This window comes from Phacochoerus africanus, chromosome 1, assembly GCF_016906955.1.
Source record: "Phacochoerus africanus isolate WHEZ1 chromosome 1, ROS_Pafr_v1, whole genome shotgun sequence".
Taxonomy (NCBI): Eukaryota; Metazoa; Chordata; class Mammalia; order Artiodactyla; family Suidae; genus Phacochoerus; species Phacochoerus africanus.
This window is the reverse complement of record NC_062544.1, coordinates 241,293,912-241,318,680: the sequence shown is the minus strand read 5'-3', so window position 1 is coordinate 241,318,680 and position 24,769 is coordinate 241,293,912. Positions and strand designations below refer to the sequence as shown.

Genomic DNA, 24,769 nt, shown 5'->3' with positions numbered 1-24,769 from the left:
TATGGTTGTTCACTTTTGGAACCTGATCTTGCAATTGACTGTGAAGTGTTGTAAAGGGACCTGAAGCAAGGAGAGTAACTTCAATCATTCATACGTTAGATGAAGAGAACCGAAACTGAAGAATACTCTAAAAGGAGAGAATCCTCTACAGAGTAAATTCGACCTGTTAGAGAATATAATGAAGGCCTATCTGCTTCCTGTATCAAACATGTCATAACTGATTTCATATCAACACTACCTTACAAGAAGCCCAACATATTTGGCCATTCCATAAACATTCCTTTGTTGAATACTTTTTCTTTTTCTTCTTCATTTATAATGGGGCCCTGGTTTGGGTCCTTAAATCTACTGGTTTGTTGTGTTAAATAAATATGCTTTTGAAAGTAAAATGAAACCATTATTCCTAAAATAAATCTCACCTGGTTATAAAGCATACCTGCTTTTTTTATGGCTCTGAATTTGGTTTAACATTCCTTTATTGAGAATTTTGCCAGTTATTTCTAACACAGATTGATCAATCGTTTTCTTTTGATATGTGTCTGGCTTGGGTATCAGAATACTGTTGGCCTCGTTGAATTAATGGAAACATGGGTCTTCCCCTTATTAATTCAAGAGTCGTTAAATGATTGGTGTTCATTCCTCTTAAATATTTGTAGAATTCAACAGCAAAGCCCATTGGGCCTGGGCATTTATATTTTGGTAGTTCTCTAAAATACAAATTCAATCTCTTGTTATGAGAATATTATGATTTCCTAGCTCATTCTCAATCAGTTTTGGTAATTTGTGTTTTTCAAGAAGTGTGTGCCTATTTTATCATAGTTGACAACTCTGTTGGCATAGATTTACTCATAACATTTCTTATAAACCATTTCTTTTCTATAAACGTGACATAGTAACTGACCTCTCATTTCTGAATTTAGTAATTTAAGTTCTTTCTTTCATTGGCTAGCTAACTAAGGGTTTATCAATTTTGGGAATCTCTTCAAAGAACCAACTTGTATACATTAACATTCCCTACTGCTTTTCCAGTCTCTGTTCCATTAACTTATTCTCTAATATTTATTATTTCTTCCTCATTTTTGCTTTGGTCTTAGTTGGCTCTTATGTTCCCTTAATGGGAAGAGTACCTTATTTTTTCAAATATTTCACACTCTGCATAACATAGATGATTACATTCTAAATTTCCTTCTAAACAAACTTTGCTTTAGTTCCAGTCAATAAATTTAGGTTTATCTTGTCTTTAGTTCCAGTATCTCAGAACGTTTTCTACATTTCCTATGATTTTTTCTGTGAATTGCTGCTTCATTGGGAGTAAAAACTGTAACTGCCGTACATGTGCAAGCTTCTCAAAATGTGAATAGTTTTTGTTATAAATGGATATTGGAATTTTTGAAATGCTATGATTTGCTATGATCGCTTGACAAGATCAAATGAGACTTCTTTATCCTACATTTGTGAAGGATGCTTTTGCCTCTCTGTGGTCAATGCAAATAGCATAAATAGAAAATAGAGTTTCTGTTGGGTATCTCTATCATACGTACACCTCAAGAACATCCAATTATTGTCATTATCCTAGTTTTCCTATTTAAAGTGTTCTAAGAATCATCTAGAATAATTAATGCCTTCTGAAATTTTAAAATCATTGTAGAATACGTGAAAACAAGGCAACATCATAGATAGTCAAAATATACAAGGAGATATAAGAAATTAAATATGTATATAGGAATAAACTCAAACCACTTAAAAGTACAGAATACAATGAAGACGTAATTTCAAAAAGGCACGTAATGATGTTTGGAAAGCTATCCTTTTAGTGAGAAAAATTAGATCTTGATTCTCATCTTTTACCAAATATATGTAATGTGACCTAAAAAGGTAACAATAACTACCACATACAAACAGTAGACTAAGTACTCTTAAGAGAGATTTATTATCAAAGTACCTAATCTGGATAATATAAACATAATTAATTGATGTATATGATCCTCTTATCACCCATTTGACCGCAGCCCATTTCCCAACTTCCTAAACTGCGTCACGACTTTCACCCAGTGAACAAAAAATTTAAAAAAAGAGTAATATATACATACTACTATATATAAAATAGATAGCTGGCAAGGTCCTACTGTTAACACAGGGAATATTCAGTAGTAATATACATGGGAATAGAATCTGGAAAAGAATGGATATGTGTATCACTGAATCACTTTCCTATACATCTGAAACAAATACAACATTGTAAATCAAATATACTACAATGCAAAATAAATACTTGCATACATTTATTTACATAAATAAAAAATACCTGATATACAGAACCAAGAACCAATCACAATTTGAGATCCTACCATACGTCCCAGATGGGAATAAAGAGATACATGATCACCCCTGCCTACTAAGAATGTATGATTTATTAGGGGGAAAATTAACATATAGAGAATCATATCAATAATCTTGCAGAACCTCCTCTTCACCCTACAAAAGGTCATTTCTCTTTGTTAAAAGAGGAAATAGGTAGAAATGTAAAGATGATTTTTGTGTTAATCACTGCTGTTGATCACTGCATTCATAGCTGGATTTCCCTGTGCCAGTAACCAGAATGTCAACAATATTCAAACAGGTAGTTCATTATTGAAACATACATATTTTCCCTATTTAGAATAGGTTTTGGACATCAGATAAATACCAGATTGCAGCAAGTGATGGAAAGATTATAAAATACTCAACTTTGGAGTTCCCGTCATGGTGCAGTGGTTAACGAATCCAACTAGGAACCATGAGGTTGCGGGTTCGGTCCCTGCCCTTGCTCAGTGGGTTAAGGATCCGGCGTTGCCGTGAGCTGTGGTGTAGGTTGCAGACGCAGCTCAGATTCTGTGTAGCTGTGTCTCTGGCGTAGGCTGGCGGCTACAGCTCTGATTCGACCCCTAGCCTGGGAACCTCCATATGCCACGGGAGTGGCCCAAAGAAAGAGCAAAAAGACAAAAATAAATAAATAAATAAATAAATAAATACTCAACTTAGATGTTCAAAAACAAACAAAATCTATGTTTACTCTACAACTCTGATGGGCTTGAGACCTGTTTCCTGTTTTTGAATCCCATAAAAATTTGCATTCTTCCTCATTTGACTGCTCTATATCTGTGTATTAGATCTTTTCAACTGTGTCAGATATTAAGAAATATTTAGAAATAACTTCAGAGGGAGGAGGAGCAAGTGGGGTGGATTGGGAGCTTGAGGTTAATGGATGCAAAGCACTGCTTTTGGAAGGGATCCCGCTGTGTAGAACAGAGAAGTATATCTAATCACTTATGAGAGAGCATGCTAATGGGAGAAAAAAGAATGTATACATGTATGTGTAAATGGGTCACTATCTGTACACTAGAGAAAAAATTCTATTGGGGAACTAACAATAAAAAAAGAAAGTGCAAAGAAGAAAAATAAATAAATAAATAAATAAATTCGAACAAGTTTTGAAAATGCTGCAACACAGCACTAAGCTAAGATCTGAATAATATAACATACACCATCACATTTCTTTATCTGATCACAAGGTTATTATTATTAAATTAATAATAGCGTTACTAGGGAGAAAAAATTGTAGCATGAGAACATAAATTAAAATGTTAATTCCATTTCATTATTAAGTCATTCTTAATGTCTATTCCCACATTTTATAATATATATAACATTTTGGCATAGTGGTATATTTAACTATTCCTGGGTAAATATATACATCTTTAAAACATGCTCCCAGTGATTTTCCTTGTGAATATTTACCAGAATTGTCTGGAACTCCCACTTAGTGCAGACACCAGAAGATGGAATATAGTTGAAATATCTAAGTAGATAGGAAAATCCGGGGGAAACTCCAGAGTGAAAGAAGAGGGTGGTCAAGCACAGAACATAGGGGAACACAAGGATTTTAAGGCAAAGACAGAAACACAACACAGCAGAAAAGTCTGAGAAGGAACAGTTCAGAAAGACAGAAGCAGTGACTATTACCCCAGAACCAGAATGAAGATTTTTAATCACATAAAACCCTCCAGCTGGAGGTTTTAAGATGATTAGATGAACTTGGGTGTTGGCATTTATCATTAGTTATGATCTTAATGAGAGATGGTCCAGTGAGTTGGCAGGAAAGGAATCAAATAGCACAATTTATAAGCAGTTTTCCCAATCCCTTTATATTACTTATAAGTTATTCTTACATCATATATGAATAAACTTCACCTAACCTAATTTACTACCCACTTTTTAATTCGGTCTTACTACTTCAAGCTTCCAGGATTTTATCACAAGCTTGCATTCTGTTCCTTCTTTTCCTCATGTGCTTCACATATTATAATGCTCCTAATTCTGCAAGGTTCACCTGAAATTATACTTTCAAGGAGAAAACATTCTTTTTTCCTCCACATATTTATTGACTTCATTTGCCATGTTTTCACACAGTACATGTATATCTTTTTTACATCAGAGCCTGAATTGCCTGTGAGGTAGCAATACAAGTGACTTTCTCCATAATAGATCAAGAGCTTCATGTCAGGAGACATTTCTAAAACCTAAGAACTCCTTATCCCGTTCACATTCTACACATTGGATCTCTCAACACCCTGTATGTTGTAAACACTTGATTAAAGTTTCACAGAATGGAAATATTTTGAAAATCAATGCAGCCTGTAGAAAGAATCGAGCTCAGTTTCTTTTCAGAAGCTCAAAATAGGTATAACGTGATAGCTGACTTAAGGGTATTAAGCTAAGACTTTTACAATCAAGACATACACAATTCACATTTGACAAACTGGTAAAAGCATTATAAAAGCATGTAATTATCATGGAGATCAGGAAAAACAATTTCATTTAAAGGACCTAGGAAAGTCCTCAGGAAGATCTCATTGGAGATCAAAGATAAGCAGGACTCACTGAAAGACAGGGAGATGAAGAAACATGAACCAATTGATGAAGCAGGTCCTCAAAGGAGCAGTGAAGGGATGCATATGGCCATGTGCCCTGAGGGGAGAGGCAGAAAGCAACAGGAGAGGTAAGATACAGACTGTGCAGCATCTGGAATGACAAAATAAGGAAAAACTGTTTGTTTGAAAACAAATCTTGGATCATGTCAAACACTTGAGCAAGAGAGTATAATCTTTTCACATTCATTGGACAAGTGTTTGTTGAGCACTACAAAGTGCTTCATATTATTCAAGTGCTGGAAATACAGGAATGAATGTATCAGAAACATGTTTTCTCTCTTAACCAAATAGTCATTGTGGGAGGGAGTGACTGAATACAGAGGTCCTGAGAAATAAATAAACCATGTTGGAGGGTAATTACTACAATAAATGGAGGAAATCAGGATGATAAGGACAAAGGCACCTGGTATAGACTTAAAAGTAAGAACAGTCTCAATAATTCATATATGGGGCTAAATGATAATACCAAGTTTCCAAAGATGGTTTTGTAGAACATGGTCCCAAATTCAATTGAAGAAGTTGATATCCTGGCTAAATCGTTATACCTTTTTAGCTTTTTTAAAATTATAATTGATTTACAATATTCTGTCAATTTCTGCTGTAAAACAATGTGACTCAGTTATACACATATATACATTTCTTTTCACATTATCCTGCATCATGTTCCATCAGGAGTGGTTAGATATAGTTCCCTGTGCTATACAGGTGGATCTCATTGCTTATTGACTCAAAACGCAATAGTTTGCACCAACCACCCCAAACTCCCAGTCCATCCCTCTCCCTCCTCCTCCCCATTGGCAACCATAAGTCTTTTCTCCATGTCCATGAGTTTGCTTCCTTTCTGTATTTGGGTTCCTTTTGAGCTGTATATTACATTCCAGATAGAAGTGATATAACATGGTATTTGTCTTTCTTTTTCAGACTTACTTCCCTTAGTATGAGAATCTGTCGTTCCAACCATGTTGCTGCAAGTGGCATTTTGTTCTTTTATGGCTGTGTAGCAGTCCACTGTGTATACACACTGCATCTTCTTACCATTCATCTGTTGTTGGACATTTAGGTAGGTTCCATATCTGGGCTACTGTGAATAGAGCTGCAATGAACATAGGGATGCACACATCCTTTTCAATGAAAATTTTGTCCGGATATATGCCCAGGAGAGGAATGCTGGATCATATGGTAATTCCATATTTACTCATTTGAGGTACCTCCATACTACTCTCCATGGTGGCTGTAACAATTTTCATTCCCCACAACAGTTTAGGTGACTTCCCTCTTCTCCACACCCTCTCTGACATTCGTTATTTGTAGACTTGTTAATGATGGTCAATCTGACAGATGTGATGAGGTCCCTCACTGTAGTTTTGATTTGCATTTCTCTAGTAGTGATTATGAGCTTTTTCTTCTGGGCTTGTTGCTAAACTGTTATGTCTTTTGAAAAATGTCTATTCAAGTCTTCTGCCAATTTTCAATTTAGTTGTTTATTTATTTGCTGTTGCATGTATGAATTGTTTGCATATTTTCGAGATTAAGCCCTGTCAGTTGCATCATATGAAACTATTTTCTACCATTCACTAGGTTGTTGTTTTTTAATGGTCTCCTTTTCTGGGCAAAAGCTTTTAAGTTTGATTAGGTACCATTGGATTAGTTTTGTTTCCATTTCTATTGCTTTGGGAGACTGACCTAAGAAAACACTTGTACGGTTGAGGTCAGAGAGTGCTTTACTTATGTTGCTTTGTAGGTGTTTCATGGTGTCTAGTCTTATATTAAAATCTTTATGCCATTTTGAGTTTCTTTTTGGGCATGGAATGAGGGTATGCTCCAGTGTCATTGATGATACAGGAAACTGTCCAGTTTTGCCAGCACCACTTGCTGAAGAGACTTTACCCCATTTTATACTCTTGCCTCCTTTGTCGAAGATTCAGTGAACATAGCTTCTGGGTTTATTTGTGGGTTCTCTATTCTGTTCCATTGGCCTGCATGTCCATTGTTGTACCAGTACCACACTGTCTTGATTGTGGTAGCTTTGTAATGTTGTCTACAGTCTGGCAGAGTTATTCCTCCCACTTGGTGTTTGTTTGCTCAGTATTGGTTTGGCAATTCTGTGTCTTTTATCATTCCATATAAAATTTTGGATGGTTTGTTCCAGTTCTGTGAAAAATAGCATGGGTTATTTGATAAGGATTGCATTGAATCTGTAGATTGCTTTGCGTAGTATGCCCATTTTAATGACATTAATTCTTCTGATCCAGGAGCATGGGATATCTTTCCATTTCTTTGAATCCTCCTTAATTTCCTTGATTAATGTTTTATAGTTTCTCAGCATATAAGTCCTTGGACAGGTTTATTCCTAGGTTTTTATTTTTTAAGGGTGCAATGTTAAAAGGTTTTGTTATTTTTGTATTCCCTCTCTAATATTCGTCAGTATACATAAATACAACCAATTTCTGAATGTTAATCTTGGATTCTGAGACTTGGCTGGATTCTTTGATCAGTTTGAATAGTTTTTGTCAGAGTCCTTAGGCTTTTCTATACATAGTATCATGTCATCTGCATAGAGAGACAATTTTACCTCTTCTCTTCCAACTTGAATACCTTTTATTTATTTTGTCTGATTGCTGTGGATAGGATTTCTAACACTATGTGGAATAAAAGTTGTGGCAGTGGGCATTCTTGCCTTCTTCCAGATTTTAGCTGCAAGCCTTTCAGCTTTTCTCCATTGAGTGCTGTACTGCCTGTGGGTTTGTCAGAAATGACTTTTATGATGTTATGTTATGTTCCCAGTACACAAACTATGGTAGGAGTTTTTATCATGAATGGATGCTGGGTTTTGTTAAATGGTTTTTCTCCATCTCTTGAGATGATGATGTGGGTTTTGACATTTCTATTGTTAATGTGGTGTGTGTTGTTTGATTTGCATATATTGAACCATTCTTGTGAATTTGGAATGAACCCCACTTGGTTGTGGTGTATGATCTTTATTATATGTTTTTGGATTTGGTTGGCTAAAATTTTGTTGAGAATTTTTGCATCTCTATTCATTAAAGATATTGGCCTATAATTTTATTTTTTGGTAATCTTTGTCTGGTTTTGACATCAGCGTGATTGTGACTTCATAGAATGATTTTGGAAGTGTTCCTTTCTTCTTCAAATTTTTGGAAAAGTTTAAGAAAAATGGGTATGAATTTTTCCTTGAATGTTTGGTACAATTCTCCCATGAATCTATCTAGTCTTGGAATTCCATTTGTATGGAGTGTTTTTATTACATATTTAATTTCATATGTACTGAGTGGACTGTTCTTTTGATCTGTCTCTTCATGATTTAGTTGCAGCAGGCTGTATGTCTCTGAAAACTTGTCCATTTCTCCAGGTGGTCAAATTCGTTGGCATATAATCATTCATAATATTCTCTTTTATATATATATATATATGTGTATATATATATATATATATATATATATATATATAATATTACTGCAGTATCCATTGATATGTCACCTTCTTCATTTCTTACTTTATTTATCTGAGTTCATCCTCTCCTCTTCTAGTTGAGTCAGTGCAGAGGTTTGCCAATTTTCTTTACCCTTTCACAAAATCAGTTCCTTGTTTTATTGATTTTTTTTCTATTTTTTTGACAGTCTATTTTATTGGTTTCCTCTCCAAAATGTATGATTTCTTTCCTTGTGCTGGCGTCAGGTTTTGTTGGTTCTTCTTTGACTAATTCTTTCAGGTGGTAGGGAAAGTTGTTGATTTCAGATTTTTTTTTCTTTTCTGAGGAAAGCATGTATCTCTATTAACTTCCTTCTAAGAAATGCTTTCATAGCATTCTAACAATTTTAATGGTTATGTTTTCATTATCATTTGTCTTAAGGATGTTTTTTTAATTTTCCTTTGATTTACTTGTTGACCCATTGGGTTTGTAGTAACAGGCGTTTTAGTCTCCATATAGTCAGTTTTATTTTCCATTTCTTTTCTGGTGGTTACTAGTCATGCCACTGTGGTCAGAGAAGATAACTGAAATAATTTCTATACTCTTAAATGTGATGAGGTTAGTTTTGTGCCCCATTATGTGGCAATGTTTGAGAATCTTCCATGGATGTATATTCTGCTTTTTGGATGTAATGTAATGAGAATATCAATTAAGTCTAATTCTTCTTTTGGGTCATTTAGGATTGCTATTGCCTTATTCATATTCTGTCTAGAGGATCTGTCCATTGATGTGACTGGGGTGTTAAAAACTCCTACTATTACTGTATTCCTGTCAATTTCTCCTTTTAGGTCTATTCATATTTGGTGTATATATTTGGGTGTTCCTATATTAGGGACATATATATTGACAAGTGTAATAACCTCTACTTGAATTGATCTTTTTATCCCTAAACAGTGTCCTTCTTTATCTTTCTTATGGCCTTCATTTTAAAATCTATTTTGTCTGATATAAGGATTGAGACTCAGCCTTTCCTGTATTTCCCATTCACATGAAATGTTTTTTTTTTTTTATCCCCTAACTTGCAATATATATTTTGACCTTTGCCCTAAGGTGAGTTCCTTATAGGCAGCATATTGTAGGCTCTTATTTTTCATCCAGTCTGTCACTCTTGGCCTACTGATTGGAGCACCCATTGCATTGACATTTAAGGTACTTATTGAGAAATATGTATGTATTGCCCTTTAAAGCTTGATTTCCAGTTTTTTTCTACATTTTCTCTGTGTTCCTTTTTTGTTTTGGTTGGATGATTTCCTTTATTCTATGCTTGTGCCCTCTTCTTTTTCATTTTTGTAAATGTATTTTTGGTTTTGATTTGCAGTTACCCACTTTTTCACATATGTGAAGCCCCCTCCTGTATTTGCTTGCTTTAACCTGACAGTCATGTAGGCTCAAAGACATACATTCTAAAAATAGAATCTATATGTTCTTACATTCCTTCCCCACGTTTTCTAATTTTGATGTCCCTGTTTTTAATATTTTCATGTATATTATTTTTGCTGTTCCTTGCATTCACGTGTCTTTAAAAATCGGGTTATTTTCCTTTAGTTATGTATACTGGTTATTTGAGTGATTAATTTCCAATTTTGATGTCTTCCATCCTATTTCTTCTTTCATTTTTTTATGTAGAGGACCCCTTTCACTATTTCGTTTAGAATGGGTTTGGTATTGCAGTATTCTTTTGGTTTTTGTCTCCTGAAGAAATTCTTATTTTTTTCCTTCTATGTTAAATGATAGTCTTGCTGGATAGAGTATTCCAGGCTGCAGGTGTTTCCTTTTAGACATCTGAATATATCATGACACTCTCTTCCGGCCTGTAGTGTTTCTGTAGAAAATCAACTGAAAACCTTATGGAGGTTCTCTTATAATTAACTTTTTGTTTTACTCATTCTGACTTCACAATCCTTTATTTAACTTCTGCCATTTTTAGTATAATATGTCTTGTTGTGAGCCTGTTTGGGTTCCTCTTGGTTGAGGACCTCTGTGCTTCCTATATCTAGAGATCAGTTACCTTTTGATTTGGAAGGTTTTGAGCCATGATTTCTTCAAACATATTTTCAGTCCCCTTTTCTTCTCCTCTGCTTCTTGAATCCCTAATATCCTAGATTGGCCCACTTCATATTATCCCATAGGTCTCTAAACCTGCTTTCATGTTTTTTGGTTTGGTTTTCTGCCCACTGTCCTGATTGGGTGATTTTCATTATTCTATCTTCCAAGTCACTAATTTGTTCCTCTGCACTAATCCTTCTGCTCTTCAGTGCCTTTACATCAGCTTGCATCTCTGAAAACAAAGAATCTAATTTTTCTAGGCTCCTCATTGTATTTTCCAGTTCCTTTTCAACGTCATCTGCATTACCATTCACATCTGCTTTTAATCCCTTCATATTTGTTCTTATTTCCTTCAGTATTTTCACCATCTCCTTTTTGAACTTCGTTCTTATAGGCTGCAGAGGTCTGTTTCATGTTTTCTCCCTCAGGTGAATTCTTCTGTCTTTTAACTGGGAATGGTTGCTGAGTGTCTTCATTTCACTTATATTTTTCTTATTCTGTGAGTATAGGGAAAAACCACTAATGTATTCTGGAAGGCTATTTATATGTACTAGGGCCCATGAGGATTCGGTGAGTTCTTACTCTTTATTTTTAGGGTGCTGTGCATCCTTCCAGGGAGTTGGGGGAAACGGGAAGCGCTAGTAGCCAGTGCCTCATTGGCGGCTCCTGTAAGTCACAAGGACATACAGGAAGGTGGTGCAGGCTTCTCCTAGTTGAAGGGCTCTGGGAGGTGACAGTGACCCTCAGGAATATGGTGGCACCTAGAGCATGTGGCAGTGGCAGCATCAGGGCATGCTCATTACCAGGGACCTGGGAGCAACAATGGGTGGTATCGAGTTGCAATGCCCACCATTGTGCTGACTCATGAGGAGACTGGGGAGTTGGGGTTGCCTGTTGATGAACCCCTAGTGGTTGTGGCCCATTACCACCTCTGGAGTCTGAGATGACTGAGTTTGCCCCCAACACCTGAAGACCACACAAGTGTCCCATGATGCTCAGCCCATTAAGAAACCACTGCTACCTTCAGCCCACACAAAAGGGGCCCCACTGCTCAAAGATACAACATTCAAGAGTCCATGCACACACAAAGAAAGATATTCCTCTGGTCGTCTGCCACTCTGCCCCTTGACCTCCCCAACAATGAGGCCTTGCTACTCCTGTGGGCCCAGACCTCCTTCTGGGTTCCCTCTGCACCCTAGCCCATGGTACACAGCTCCCTAGCTCCGCATTCTGACTCCATGCAGCCAACCCTAGTCCTCTCTCCATAACAGACCTCCAGAGCCTGTGTCTCAGCACCCAGTCCCTACTGTGTGGAACAGGCTGTGGTGACTTAGGAGGTGGTACCAATGGTTTGGGTGGCTCTCTCTCTCTGCTTTGCCCTTCTCAGTCCAGCTGTCAGGCTTTCCATTGAGGCTTTGAGGGCCCTCAGTTTGGCTGATCTGTTCATCAGGAGGTTTCCCAGGGTGTGGGGTTCCTTCCCTCTATCAGCTCCCACTCAGAGGTGGTATTCATTTCTCTTTCTCTCCCCCTCTCTCTTCCTTTTCTCCACCCAGTTATGTGGAAGGTTTCTTACCTCTTTTTGAGGTTTAAGGTCTTCAGCCAGGATTCAGTAGATGTGCTGTGAGAATTTTACTATATGTAGATTTTTTCTGATGTGCTTGTGGGAGAAGGTGAATGTACATGTCTTATTCCTTCACCATCTGGATCCCACCACCGGAAACTTCTATATCTTTTAGTATCCTTACCAAATTCAAACATCTTGCATACAAAATTTAAATCTGATAAATATATTAAATCCTCCAGAAGGAGGTAATACTCACCTGACTCTTTTTCTCCTTTTACGTTTTATACAAAGAACGAAAATAATTGTAAAAACGAGGTCAGTTACATAAGAATATGCAAGACAACTTCAAATTGTCTTAGTGATTTTAATGAAGATCTTTTACTTAATCTCATCTTTTCACAGTTCACATTTTTTTTCCTATTTAGGGCCATATCTGCAGCATATGGAAGTTCCCAGGATAGAGGCTGAATCAGAGTTCTGCCTGCCAGCCTATGCCACAGCAACAGAAACCCTGGATCTGACCTGCTTCGGCCACTTACACTGCAGCCTGAGGCAATGCCAAATACTTAACACAACGAGCAAAGCCAGGGATTGAACCCACATCATCACAGACACCATGTCAATTTTTAACCCCCTGAGCTACAACAGGAGCTCCCCATAGGTCATCTTTAATTAAACTCAGGTTGTGTATGGCATAGTTACCAAATCTCCCCATAGAAATACAGTGAAGTCATTATGAGGAAATCCTTTTAGCATATGATGGAAAATTTAAGTTTGCATTGCAAGGAGAATATTTATTGGCACTGACCTGTTACCAGTCTCCCAGATATAGTCTTTTAATCCTAAATGCTTAGAGACCAAGGCTTATATTCTGAAATTCTCATTGACTTAACACCATAAAGAAAAGTCGATGTTACAAAACACCTCTCTGTGAAATCTAGATAAGAGGAATATTCTAGTTTACCTTTACTGTTAATATTTACATCAATTAATATTTATTTTTCTGAATTATTAAGCATTTTCCTTGTTAGATTTCAACGATTTATGTATCATTCTGGCTACTCAAAAACACAAGACTATGGGAAACAAGGATGAAAAAAATTATTGCAACTCATGCTGACCTCTGATTCAAAGGCAGAACTTCAAAAAATACAGGTAAGGGCAGAATATAATTCTGTTATATACTGCAGGCATGTATATAGAAAATTATTTTTATCTTAGCTAAATAAGAAAGTACCCTGGAGTTCCCGTCGTGGCGCAGTGGTTAACAAATCTGACTAGGAACCATGAGATTGCGGGTTCGGTCCCTGCCCTTGCTCAGTGGGTTAACGATCCGGCGTTGCCATGAGCTGTGCTGTAGGTCGCAGACATGGCTTGGATCCTGTGTTGCTGTGGCTCTGGCGTAGGCTGGTGGCTACAGCTTCGATTCGACCCCTAGCCTGGGAACCTCCATATGCCACGGGAGTGGCCCAAGAAAAGGCAAAAAGACAAAAAAAAAGAAAAAGAAAGTACCCTATGTTTAATATATTAAAACAAAAAATAAAACTTGTCAGAGCTTATAATTTTTAATTGATATAAACCATTTTGACCAAAGAATTTATATAATTAGACAATTGAATATTTTGTAGATCACTAATACTAAGAATGTAAACTTTGAAAAGGAAACAAATTTTTTTCTCACAAATAATATTAAGATTTAAAGGATTTATGCTATTCTATTTCAAAGTGTTAGAAAACTAAAGTATAAAAGCATGGCTTACTTTTATTAGCCTTTTATGTGCTGTTACATACTTCAGAAAATCTTACATGATTGTTTCAGGAGATGGTATAATATTAAGTAAGGTAATTCCTGTAAATGAAAGATGTACAGATTTTTAAACAATGAATTTTGAATAATGTCCTTTGTAAACTCTTCTTCATAACTGTCAATTCAGAGATGACAAATAGTTCATTACAGGATTCCTGGTGGAATACTGAAAACAAATTCACTCATCTCAGGTCACTGGAGAAGAGGTAGGATTGGAATCAACCATGATTTTTTTTCCTATAGTAATGTACTTCTGTTCTTAGAAGTATAAGTCACAGAAACCTTCAAAATACCAGTACCATAAAAAGGAAAATGTGCATGCACATATGAAACAAAAGCAATGCTAGAGGATACAGAATTGATTCTAGATAGTGAAGGGTATATAAGATACTCTTGATATTTCCAGGCACCAAGTCTACTTTATTAAGTAACATTATATAAAAACGATGCTTTACATAAAGATGGAAGGACTTAGATATTTGAGCATGTTCAAAAAGAATAATGTATTTAACATGACACTGAGAAAAGAAATCAAAGAAGTGATAACCTATGGGTATTTATTTTCTTAGCATTTCACAATAAATTTCTGTATCCTTAGTGATTTACATGCAATTCCGAAGACAGAAAATCAACATATCTCTTTATGCCATTGAAACATTCACTCTTCTTGAGAATATATAAAAATTAAATTTTTCGCAATTATAAATGTATAAGCATACATATATATACACATATATACAAACACAGAAAGACATATACTTACATATATACACATGAAAAGTGATTTGACATTTATCTAAGATACTCTAGTAAAAAAATTAACACATATTACTTGGGAATACTGAACCAAATATGGGTAACATAGATATGTATATTATTCTCTAAAAGTTCACAAGAACAAGTTTTTCCACTTTAAGCATCCGCCCTAGAATTTCCAACATATTTTATGGGAATCCTTTTTTTTCAGTCAAGATCTTAAAAACTTACATTACACAGAAATGAATGTCCCCTACAGGTGTGTGTTCCTGTAGCCAGAGTAAATGAAGAAGCTGAAAGAAGAATTCCACTCCTCATAAAAAGAAAAATTTGAAAGGAAAATTTTACACACACCAATTTCAAAACTTTCTTCTCAACAAGTGTCAATTCAACATAGAGGGTGGATATGATTGAGGATAACCACTCCTGGACAAATGAATTTATCCTCATAGGATTTAGTAATCACCCAGAGCTGAGGACCATTCTGTTTCTGGTGTTCCTTACCATCTACCTGATCACCATGGTGGGAAACCTTGGTCTGGTGGCACTGATATTTACTGAGCCTCGTCTTCACACACCAATGTACATCTTTCTGGGTAACCTCGCTCTGATGGATTCCTGTTGTTCCAGTGCCATCACCCCCAAGATGCTACAGAACTTCTTTTCCAAGGACAGAATCATTTCCCTCTATGAATGCATGGCACAATTTTATTTTCTCTGCCTTGCTGAAACTGCAGACTGCTTTCTCCTAGCAGCAATGGCCTATGATCGTTATGTGGCCATCTGCAACCCACTGGAATACCACAACATGATGTCTAACAAACTCTGCCTTCAAATGACCACAGGTGCCTACATAGCTGGAAACGTGCATCCCATGATTCATACAGGGTTTCTCTTTAGGTTAACTTTCTGTAAGTTTAATCAAATTAATCACTTCTTTTGTGATATTCTTCCATTATTCAGACTCTCCTGTGTTGACCCTTACATCAATCAATTGATGGTATTTATATTCGCTGGGTCAGTTTTAATCTTCACTATTACCATAGTAGTAATCTCTTACTTTTTCATCCTTTTCACAATTTTCACAATGAAAACCAACAAAAGCAGAGGCAAAGCCTTATCTACTTGTGCATCCCACTTTCTCTCTGTCTCCATATTCTACGGTTCACTTATCTTCATGTATGTTCGGCCAAATTCAGGTAATAAAGGAGACAAAGATATACCTGTTGCTATTTTTTATACTCTCGTGATTCCTTTATTAAACCCTTTTATTTATAGCCTAAGAAATAAGGAAGTAATAAATGTTGCCAAAAAAATTTTGAAGATTTCATAACATTATGAAACAAATACTACATCATATGGGCAACATTTCAATCTGATTAAACTTTTTTCAAAATCGAGAGTACTAACAGTGTGGAAAATGGGTTCATATATAACATTAAATTACTAAAACATGATGGTGTATGAATCAAATAACCAAATGTAAATGACATTCCAAAATCTAGGCTAGTAGTTTTCATCAGCAGTGAGCTAAATAACTATCCTTTTGGTTACAATTGTGTCAGAGTGTAATTAGCTACATTTCATAATGACATTTCAGAGTATAATACATTTCAATGTCCAACAAATTCAGCAAATTCTAGGAAATAAATCATTATATATAAATATTATCTCCAATATATGTTTTTGGCATATTTCTGGAATCCCAAGGTGTAAGCTTACAAACTGTCCCTTGTCCCAAATTCTCAAATATTGGTCCCCTCTTTACCGATAACATCTGACAGAAGTAAACTATATATTTTGATTTGATTCTCAATTTTAAGTTATTCAAGAGATTGTTTGAATATGAAATCACAGAGAATATATATTCTTTAATCAACAACACTTTCCTCTTTAGATTAAGTTAATTTTCTTTCAAATTCTCTGAATTCCAGGATCTGAATATTGGAGATTTATAAATCTGTCCTTAACGATGATGCTCCTTATACTGACATCACTGTAGATTTGACATCCTCATGTATTTTGTATAAATGACCATTACATATGATGGAGCATTTCCTGAATATATACTTTAATAAAACTTTTTCTCTCTGCTATTACTTTACTTTTCCTGCTTGTTATTAAGAATACCACAGTCCAAGCTATTTGCAACATAAATTTTTGTTTTTGATTTTTTGGGGCCACGCATGTGGCATAGGGATAAAAGCAGGCTAGGAGTCAAGTCAGAGCTGCAGCTGTCAGCCTATGCCACAGCCAAAGCAAGATAGGATCTGTGACCTACACCAGAGTTCATGGCAATGCCAGATCCTTAACCCACTGAGAGAGGCCAGGGATTGAAACTACATCCTCATGGTTACGAGTCAGATTCATTACCACTGAGTCAAAATGGCAACTCCCCAACTTAAATAATTCATATATGCATAGCGCTAACAAAAAGCTGGAAGTTCTGATCAGGCATGAAATGAGACAGAAAACAGTAAAAATTTAAATATATTTGTAATATTTATTGATATTTAACATGTGTAAATATGAAAGCAAAAGATAATTTACTCAGAACCTGGTCTCTGCTTGGTGCTTGATAAGCTAAACTTTATGTATTTATTAGCTACCAAATTATTAGATATGAATTTTCATGATTTTCCTCAGTAAAAATCTCATGCCTTGTAATACTCAGACGCTTGCCTAAATTCATCAGGGTTATGGAAATCAACTAGAATTTGAATCCATTCTGCCTTTTTGACCCACATGCTTAGGAGTTCAGAAAATGGAGATTCTTATAGCCTGGGGTATTCAGTAGCATCAGAAGTAAAATATGCCTTAAAAGCAGGAATAAGGGTTATATATAGGAAAACAGGAATGGTTATGACCGAAATGAAACATATAAGTTTAGCACTGGGAATAGATATGAGGGAGGTGGACATATGGACAGAGTCAGAAACCTGATGAAACTATTGATGAGAGCTGGTGGTGAATGTAGGGAAACGAGGGGAACCTGGTCAGGTTACTAAGTCTCTTAAATGACACCCTAAAAAATCAAATTTTTCACAGAACCATCAGACACTAAAGTTCCAGGAGCTGAGTAATAATACTGTACATTTCAGAAACCTGACCTTGCAATTGATTGAAAGTCCTGAAGCAAGAAGATTAATTTAAACAAATCATGTATTAGATGAGAAATGAACCTGGAGAATACCCTGAAAGGAGAAGAGGGCACAGATAGGAGCAACATTTAAAAAAAATAGTAAATTATAACTGTTGAATATTAAAATAAAGACATATATGCTACCTGTGAAGATCAAACATGATAAAATTGATTTCGTATCAGCAATACTTAATTACTTGATCAACATATATGTCCATTCAATGAATATTTCCTGCAATAAGTTTTAATATAATTATCCAAGGGAATATGTTCCAGGCTTATTACATTTATTTTTCAATTAATTATAAAAATCATTTTCTAGATTTTCATTTCTAATATGGTAAAAGTGGATAGATATAATCTACTTTAACAAGGACCCTTATGGTCATAAGATACTTTATAAGCAGTAAGGAATCTAGACATTACATATTTTGAGAAGCTCTGAAATAATAGGGATGCTGTAAATCCTATATTCACTGTCTACTTCAAGGGATCTTTTTAGATTTCAGACTTGCATTGATTTAGTGTCCCTTTTCTAAGGGCACAAAATTTTTCTGCACCACTCACCCCTATACCATCACTGAATAACAGAGGTCTGTTAAGTGAAAAATAAGTGACTTATTTGAGGCCAATGACACAGGAAAGGTGATTCTCTGGAAGTTTCTGGGAAAGACATATCCTTTATTTGAAAAGACACCACAAAATGGTAGTGTTTCTCCCTTTGAACATCATGGTGTGTGGATATAAAATATGGCACAAACTATGCAAATTTTGCCATTAAGATAGAAACTAGCCCACAGAGAAAGACAGTACACAATGGAAGGCATATCAATTATATTACTATCTTTTCCAATTTGGATCACTTTCTATTTTTCTCTGAGTGATATGGAGAGGACTTCCAAAACTATGTTTAATAGAAGTGATGAACGGGGACATCCTTGTCTTGCTCCGGATATTACAGGAGATTCTTTCACTTTTTTACCATTGTGGTTGCTGTTTTATATATATGATTGCTCATCTCAAAACTTCAAATTCATTTTTAAAAAAGTGCATCTGTATTCTCCTTCCTCATGATTACTCATGATTTGTTATCACATTTTACACCCAATTGCTTTCAGCTGTTTTGTGTATCCTGTAACTGCTTATTGTGGTCATAAATGACTTTACTACTTTGTTTTTTACTTCCCTACCAGATTTGGGTATGGATGACTTCCTCCCTTTATTGTAGATTTGCCCTCAAAAGTGAGCCCTTTCATTTTGTAATTTTCCTATTTCTAGTTATGGCCTTTTCTCTTTCTCCTAGAAAAGTTCCTTGAGGATTTGTGGTAAAGCTGGTTTGGTGGTCCTGAAGATTTTATGCTTTTCTTGTCTGTAAGGTTTTTGATCACTCAAACCTAAACAGGAGCCTTGTTTGGTAGAGTGTTCTTGGTTGTAGTTTTTCCTTTTCAATGCTATGACAATAGCAAATATATTGAAATAACCTCAGTGCCCACTAATATATGTCTTGATAAAGAAGATGTGATAGATATATACATAATGGAACACTACTCATTCATAAAGAACACTGAACATTTGCAATTGGCAACAGCATATATGGGTCTTGAGGACATAGAGGACATTTTGTTAAGTGAAATGAGTCAGAGAAAGACAGATACTCTATGATTTCACGTAAATGTGGAATTACAAAAATAAATCAACATATATAACAAAATGGCAAGAGAGCTCTAGATAAAGAAAACAAACAGGTGCTGACCAGAAGGAAGGACTTTAGGCAATGAAAGAAATAGATGAGGTAAATTAAGGGATACAATTTTCCTGTTGCAAAAAATAAGTAAGCCACAGGTATAAAATGTACAGTGTTGGAAATATAGTCAACAATATGTGACACTGAATGCTGATATATTGTAAATACGAATTATCATGATCGTCATTTTGAAATACATAGAAATATTTGAATCACTGCCTTATTAACAAACTTAAATAGTGTTGTATGTCAATTACACTTCAAAAACAAACAAACAAACAAAAAACTCAGAGAAAGAGGGAAAAGATTTGTGATTACCAGAGCTTCACTGTGTGGGGGAAAGGAATAGGATGAAGGCAGGGAAAAGATACAAAAATCCAGTTACAATAGGTGTCCAGCTATCTAGCAGAGATTAAGATAGCAGAGCACATGTACCTGAGGTTCACCTCCCATCAAAAACACAACAAAAACACATCTACATGTGGAACAATTCTCACAGAACAGCAACTGAAATCATGTAGAAGATCTCAGAAAAACCAAAGCTGCAAAGAGGAAACCCATGTAACTGAACAGGATGAAAGGAAAAGTTTAATAATAATTGGGTGATATTTGTACACATGAGGGAGCCATGAAAGAGGACAGATGCCCTTATCCTGGGAATCCTGTTTGCCAGGTGGAATGTCCACCAAGAAAGAATGGGAGAGGGAGTGGCCTGGGCTTTGCTCCAGAGGAGTATGCAGGTGCTGGCTTGCTGCAAGGCAGGATAGACAGCAACAAGCACTGACAGCTGCCATGTCACCACACTTCTCAGCCTGGGATGTGCACCTACTGGTGCTTGCATCTTCCGGTTGTTGAAGCTTGGGGTTCAGTGAACAGATATGGGGAGAAGGGCTCAGTTTGCCTATGTGAAGACAGCCTGAAGGTTCTGGAATGTGGTCCAGGAATCCATTATACGATTGTACAAGATGGAATGGAGTCCCCTCATATGATCCGCATGTCAGTGTGCTCATGGTAGGGCAGTGCACTTTGGGAGCACATACTTTCCAGAAGTAGTGCAGATATCTCAGCAATTTATCAGGGTTCCCAGAGTGGGGCTGGGGCTGGTGCAAGCATCAGAACACTATGTTGGCACACATACATCATATGTACTGGCTGGGTGATGGGTGGCACTACAGAATTGCACATCCCCAGCAGAAACCCCTAAGGAGGAATACTTATGGGCTTCTTTCACAATGGAAGCACCTCAGTTCCACCAGACTCATACCACAGCTCAGAATTAGATGGGGGCTTCTATTCCAACCACTGGGGAGTTGGAGTAGATGACTCTGTCCCTAATGGGGCTAAGACATCCACAGAGCTAAAAGGACACCTCATCTAACATCAAGTGCAGGCTCAGGTCAAAATAATCATGATCACACCCCCAATCCAGGGCACAATTGCAGCACACACTGAGGAAAGACATGAGAGGCACCCATGCCAAGAAAAAAAAAAAAACTAACAAGAAAACTGTTACTTTTATATAGTCTACCAAGGGATCCTCAGATATAAAAACAGCTCTTCAAAAATATACTAGATAAATGTTTCTACCAAATCCATGGAGTCAGCGAAATTAAAGTAAAATGGAAAATCAGATTCTTTTCTTAAATAGATTATCTTAGAATACTGGAAAGAGTTACTTTAAAAGTGAATGAACTGGATGTTCTGATCAAAAGACACAGAATGGCAGATTGGATTAAAAAACAAGAACCTACAATAGGCTGCCTACAAAAGACCCACTTGGGGGAGGGGAGAAGACACACATAGGTTGAAAGTGAGAGGACAGAAAAAGTTATTTCAAGCAAATGGAAACAAGAAAAGTGCAAGTAGGAATAGTGATATCAGTTTTAAAGTCCATAAAGGAAGACAAAGTAGGACACAATGTAATGTTAAAGGCATCAATATAATAGAAAATTATAATCATTAGCATATATGCACCCAATATAGGAGCATCTAAATATATAAAACAAATACTTACAGACATACAGGGAGAAACCGGCAGGAATATAATTATAGTAGGCATCTTTAATACAAACCTTTGATAGAAATGGACAAATAGGCCAGAAAAAGAATCAAAAGAGATCCTAAGTGACACAGTAGAACAGCTGATGTCAACTGATATCTATAGGGTACTGCATCCAAAATTCCTGAATGCACATTTTATTCAAGCTCACATGGAATGTTCGCTGTACTTGACCTAGGGCACAAAACAAGTAACAATAAATTTAAGAGGACAGAAACTATTTCCAACATTTTTTTGACCACAACAGTATGAAATTAGAAATCAATCATGGAAAGAAAAAGTAGCAACATATGATTACATGGAGACTATACAACGTGTGACTAAAAAACCATCAGGGCAATGATAAAATCACAGAGGAAATCAGAAAATACCTCAGGACAAAAGACAATGAAAACACTACTTTACAAAATCTATGGGATGCAGTGAAAGCAGTTTCAAGAGGGAAGTTCATACCAATACAGGGCCTTCCCAAGAAACAAGAAAAATCTAAAATGAAGAACCTAACCCACCACATAAAATAATTAGAAAATTGAGTCAAGAAGAAACATGCAATTTGAACAGATCAATAACTAGGAGTGAAATAGAAACTGTAATATTCAAAAATGCCCAGCAAAATGAAAAAAAAAAAAAAAAAAGTCCATGCTATCGGCCAGCTTCCCTGGGGAATTCTAGCACACATGCATATTAAAACCTATACCTATCCTTCTCAAACTATTGCAAAATACTGAAGAGAAGGAACACTCACAAAGTCATTTTATGAAGCCACTCTCACACTGGTGGTAAAACCAAAGACATCACGAAAAAAGAAAATTATAGGCCAATATATTTGATAAATATACATGCAAAAATCCCTAACAAAGTATATACAAACCAAATACAACAATATATAAAAAGGATCATACCCCATGACCAATTTAGATTCATTCCAGGGTCACATAAATGATTCAACATATGCAAATCAATCAATGTGATACCCTACTTTAATAACAAAAGTCAAAAAACACATGATTATCTCAAGAGATATTGAAAATCTATATGATAAAATTCAACATACATTAATGTTACCACAACAACAAATAAACCCTCAAATGTAACTCTAGAGAGCACATAGCTCAACATAACAAAAACCACTTATGACGAACACACAACCAAAATGATATGCAACAGTGAAAAGCTGAAAGTCTTCCTGTTAAATTCATGAACAAGAAAAGGAGGTCCACATTCTCCACTTTTATTCTACATTGTATTAGAAGTCCTAGTCACAGAAATCTGACCCAAAAAAAATGAAAGTTGTCCAAATTAGAAGGAAAGGAATAAAATGGTCATTGCATGATGGTCTATTTAGAGAATCCTAATGGTGCCACACAAAAACCACTAGAAGTTATATATGAATTAAGCAAAGTAGCAGGATATAAAACTAATATGCAGAAATCTGTTGTATTTCTTTATAATAACAATGAGATATCAGAGAACATTTTTAAAAATCACTTTTAAAACTTAATGAAAAGCATACGTAGGAATAAACCTCACCAAGCAAATGAAATATCTATACACTGAGAACCACGAAATATTCTTCAAGGAAACCAAGGATCATTCAAAGAAATGGAAATATATATTATGCTCTTAGATTGGAAAAACTAATATTGGTAAAATGGCCATACTACCCAGGGCAATCTACAAATTTAATGCAATACCTATCAAATTACCAGAAATTCACAGAAATAGAACAAAAAATTCTAAAATTTGTATGGAACAACAAAAGACCCAGAATTTCCAAACCTATCCTGATAAAAAGAACAAAGCAGGGGGCATAAGCCTCTCAGTCTTCAAATAATACTACAAAGATACGGTAAACAAAATCATGTGGAACTGGCACAAAAACAGCCATATGGATCAATGGATTGATGGAACAGAACAGAGAGCCTAGAAATAACCTACAAACCTATGGTCAATTAATTGGCAAAGGATATGAGAGTATAAAGTGGGAAAAAGACAGTCCCTTCAAAAATGGTGTTGATAAAGCTGGCCAGCCACAGGTAATGAATTGAGAACACACCCTCCTACTATACAAAAAATAAAATTAAATGGCTTAAATACTTAAACATTAAGATGTAACACCATAAAAGTCCTAGAAGAGAACAAAAGCAAAACAGTTGTATCAATGTTTTCTTAGGTCAGTCTCCCAAGGCAAAAGAAATAAAAGCAAAATTAAACAAATAGGGCTTAAATAAATTTCTATGTATCAAAAAGATAAACAAAATTGATAAACCTTTAGCCAGACTCCTCAAGAGAAAAAAAGGAGAGGGTTCAAATCAATACAATCAGAAGAGGAAAAGAAGATACAACTGATACTGCAGAAACACAAAGGATCATAGGAGACTACTATAAGCAACCATACGTCAAAAAATGGACAAGCTAGAAAAAATAGACAGAATCTTACAAAGGTACAACCTTCCAAGACTGAACCAGGCAGTAATAGAACATATGAATAGACCAATCATAAGCACTGAAATTCAAACAGAGAGTTTAAAACTTCCGAAGTTCCCGTTATGGCTTAGTGTGTTGAGAACCCAATTAGTATCCACAAGGATGTGGGTTCAATCCCTGGCCTCATAACTCAGTGGGTTATGGATCCAGCAATTCTTCAAGCTGCAGCACAGATCACAGATGTGACTCAGATCTGGCACTGCTCTGGCTGTGGCCTAGGCCGGTAGTTTAAGCTCGGATTTGACTTCCACCCTGGGAAATTCCATACGCCCAAAGTATGGCCTTAAAAAAGAAGATAAAGAAAAAAAAAAAACCTTCCAAAAAACAAAATCCCAGGACGTGATGGCTTCACAGGCAAATTCTATCAACCATTCAGAGAAGAGTTAATACTCTTCCAATAAATTTCAGAGGAAGGAACAATCCCTAGCTCCTCCGATGAGGCAGCTATTACCCTGATCCCAAATCAGACAAGCATACTACAAAGAAAGAAATTTGCAGGCCATTAACCCACATGAACAGAGATGCAAAAATCCTCAACAAAATTCCTTAACTCTCACATTTTTCCTAATTATACAAAATTATCCCAAGAATCATCTGGAAAAATAAATGCTTGCCACATACTATAAAACATTGTTATAGTTTGAATGAAAACAAAGCAAGATTGTATAGAGATGGTGAAAATATATGAGATGTATGGAACACGA

General features: G+C 35.8%; 1 protein-coding gene across 1 annotated transcript; it reads left to right on the top strand.

Annotated features, from left to right (window-relative positions):
* Nucleotides 1-15,039: 15,039 nt before the first annotated feature.
* Nucleotides 15,040-15,966, top strand: LOC125113316 (olfactory receptor 5K3-like). The gene has a single exon (XM_047755950.1). It carries the CDS (start codon nt 15,040-15,042, stop codon nt 15,964-15,966), a length of 927 nt encoding a protein of 308 aa, XP_047611906.1.
* The last annotated feature ends 8,803 nt before the right edge of the window (nt 15,967-24,769 follow it).